At 30.1% G+C, this 2,066-nt stretch overlaps 1 protein-coding gene across 1 annotated transcript; it reads right to left on the bottom strand.

Moving 5' to 3' along the window:
• Nucleotides 1–11: 11 nt before the first annotated feature.
• On the bottom strand, nt 12–896 carry LOC112451905 (farnesyl pyrophosphate synthase-like; the record flags this gene model as incomplete). The annotated part of the gene is made up of 2 exons (XM_025011813.1): nt 557–896; nt 12–156 (listed from the first exon to the last, which is right to left on the bottom strand). Coding segments are annotated over exons 1-2 (292 nt in total), but the record flags the coding sequence as incomplete, so codon positions are not given.
• Nucleotides 897–2,066: the final 1,170 nt, after the last annotated feature.

The following is a 2,066-nucleotide window of genomic DNA, read 5'->3' on the forward strand; positions in this document are numbered from 1 at the left end:
AACGGAATTACACACCAGTTCCACACACCATGCTAAGATCCGTGCTAGATGAATGTTATCCTCTGTAAGTTGATCATTAGGTATCAGCATTTTATAGGCATAAATTAATGTCAAACCACGAGTTTTCTTGCCTCCTAGGACATTATATTGCAATACCTGCGTTACAAAAATCTATCAGTCTGCATATTTATTCTAATTTATAATTTATTGTTTTTTATTTTATTGTATCACTCTGTTTTATGTTACTTCCATGTTACTGAAACACTCAACGTTTCTCTTTATTCATTTATATGGTTTTCTTTTAAGCTTCTTAAAATTTTTGCCACTTAATTTGGATGTTTATATTTTATTGTTTTCAATAAAATCTTACTTTAAATTGTTATATAAATTGTTCATAGTTTATTGAAAATTTTTACATTATATTACTTTGCGTTATGTCTAATTATCCTGAAGGAATTTATTATAAAATAAATCGCTAAATCTACTGAATGAATTTTAAGCAATTTTTACGTCCCACATTGGCTATTGTATAGTATTTTAATTAATAATAACTTACTTTTTCTATCCACTTAACGACATCTGGAATATTTAAATCTTTAATCGCATCTATGATATCACGAACAATGTCCGGCCATGTTGTTATCATCTCCCGACTTTCTTTCTCGATCATTACTTGCATTGAGTGAGTTATAGATTGAGTCATTGTCACGTTCTAAAACTTAAACAAATATTAAAGAATACGACGAGTGATAATAAACAACAATGACGAGATTCTGTCATTTCAAAAATAAGAACGATATTGCGATATAAAGCCACCATTGCAGTTTAACAATTTAATGTATCTTATAAGATAGTTATCTTATAAGTTTTAGAACGTGACAATGACTCAATCTATAACTCACTCAATGCAAGTATACACTGAATTCGGTCGGATCTTCTTTCGGGGAAAGGAAGACGAAAGCTTACAATGAGAACTGAAGGTCTAGCTTCTTAGCTTCAATACATATACTCTTGACAACAATACATATGGATGTTCTTTTTATGATTAACGAAACGACTATACATTACTATTTATGTGATTGTCTCATAAATAATACAATAATGTTTTTTACAATGTATCAGCAATATCCTCACCGTTATTTTTCGTATAAATCGAAGTCGAAGCCAGCTTTCCTAAAGTATCGTTACCGCCCTTCTCATCGCAAGGGAAATCAGAATTACATGTTCTTCGACATATGCGCTCATTACGGATTAGGATTAGGAATACTTTTTGTTATATCTTATAGTGAACGTAGAAATAGCCAAAGCGTTTAATAACAATTTAATACGAAATACCTAATACGAAAAATATCCTGGCGAAAATAATAGATATGTTTATTGAAAGTTTATTGAAAGTTTATAAGAAGTTTGAAGGTGTTTTAAGCAGCGCTGCGAACTGCTGCTTATGATGAACATTTTTAACATTCGAAAAACACCACACTTTTCGAACGCGTATTAAACATAGCCGTAAACATCTCATAAACAATTCCATGTTTAAATTTACATCTCATAAACAATTTAATAAATGTTTTAAAGCTCAAATAAAACATCTACTCAACACTTAAGCAAACTTCTTATAAACTTTAATAAACATATTATTTTTGCCAGGGTATCCAGATTATATAATAGTTGAAAAAGAAACTATATATATTAAGATTCTTAATTCTTTTCCAGATTCAGGAAATAGATAATTTAGAAAATAGATACACATAATAAAACCCGCCTTCGTCTATCTTAATTATTTCGCAATTTTTCTGCAATAAAATCATGAGTTTGGCTGATAAAAACGCTATTCCATTAATCGTAAACTGCGAAAAATTCACCAGTTTCGATTATACTTCAATCATGGTATTGGAAATAACATTCCCCGATCGAATAATTTCTTTTTATCAATCTGTAAACGATCGACACTGCCTTACTCGAACTGCGTGTGATGTTAACAGAGTATTGAGGTACGTACGTACGTAATACTATATCGAGAAGATTGAATCACTAAAAAACACAATTCTGACTGTTGCATCTTAATT

The sequence above is a fragment of the Temnothorax curvispinosus genome, unplaced genomic scaffold (assembly GCF_003070985.1).
Source record: "Temnothorax curvispinosus isolate PA1 unplaced genomic scaffold, ASM307098v1 QBEX01002769.1, whole genome shotgun sequence".
NCBI classification, from domain to species: Eukaryota; Metazoa; Arthropoda; class Insecta; order Hymenoptera; family Formicidae; genus Temnothorax; species Temnothorax curvispinosus.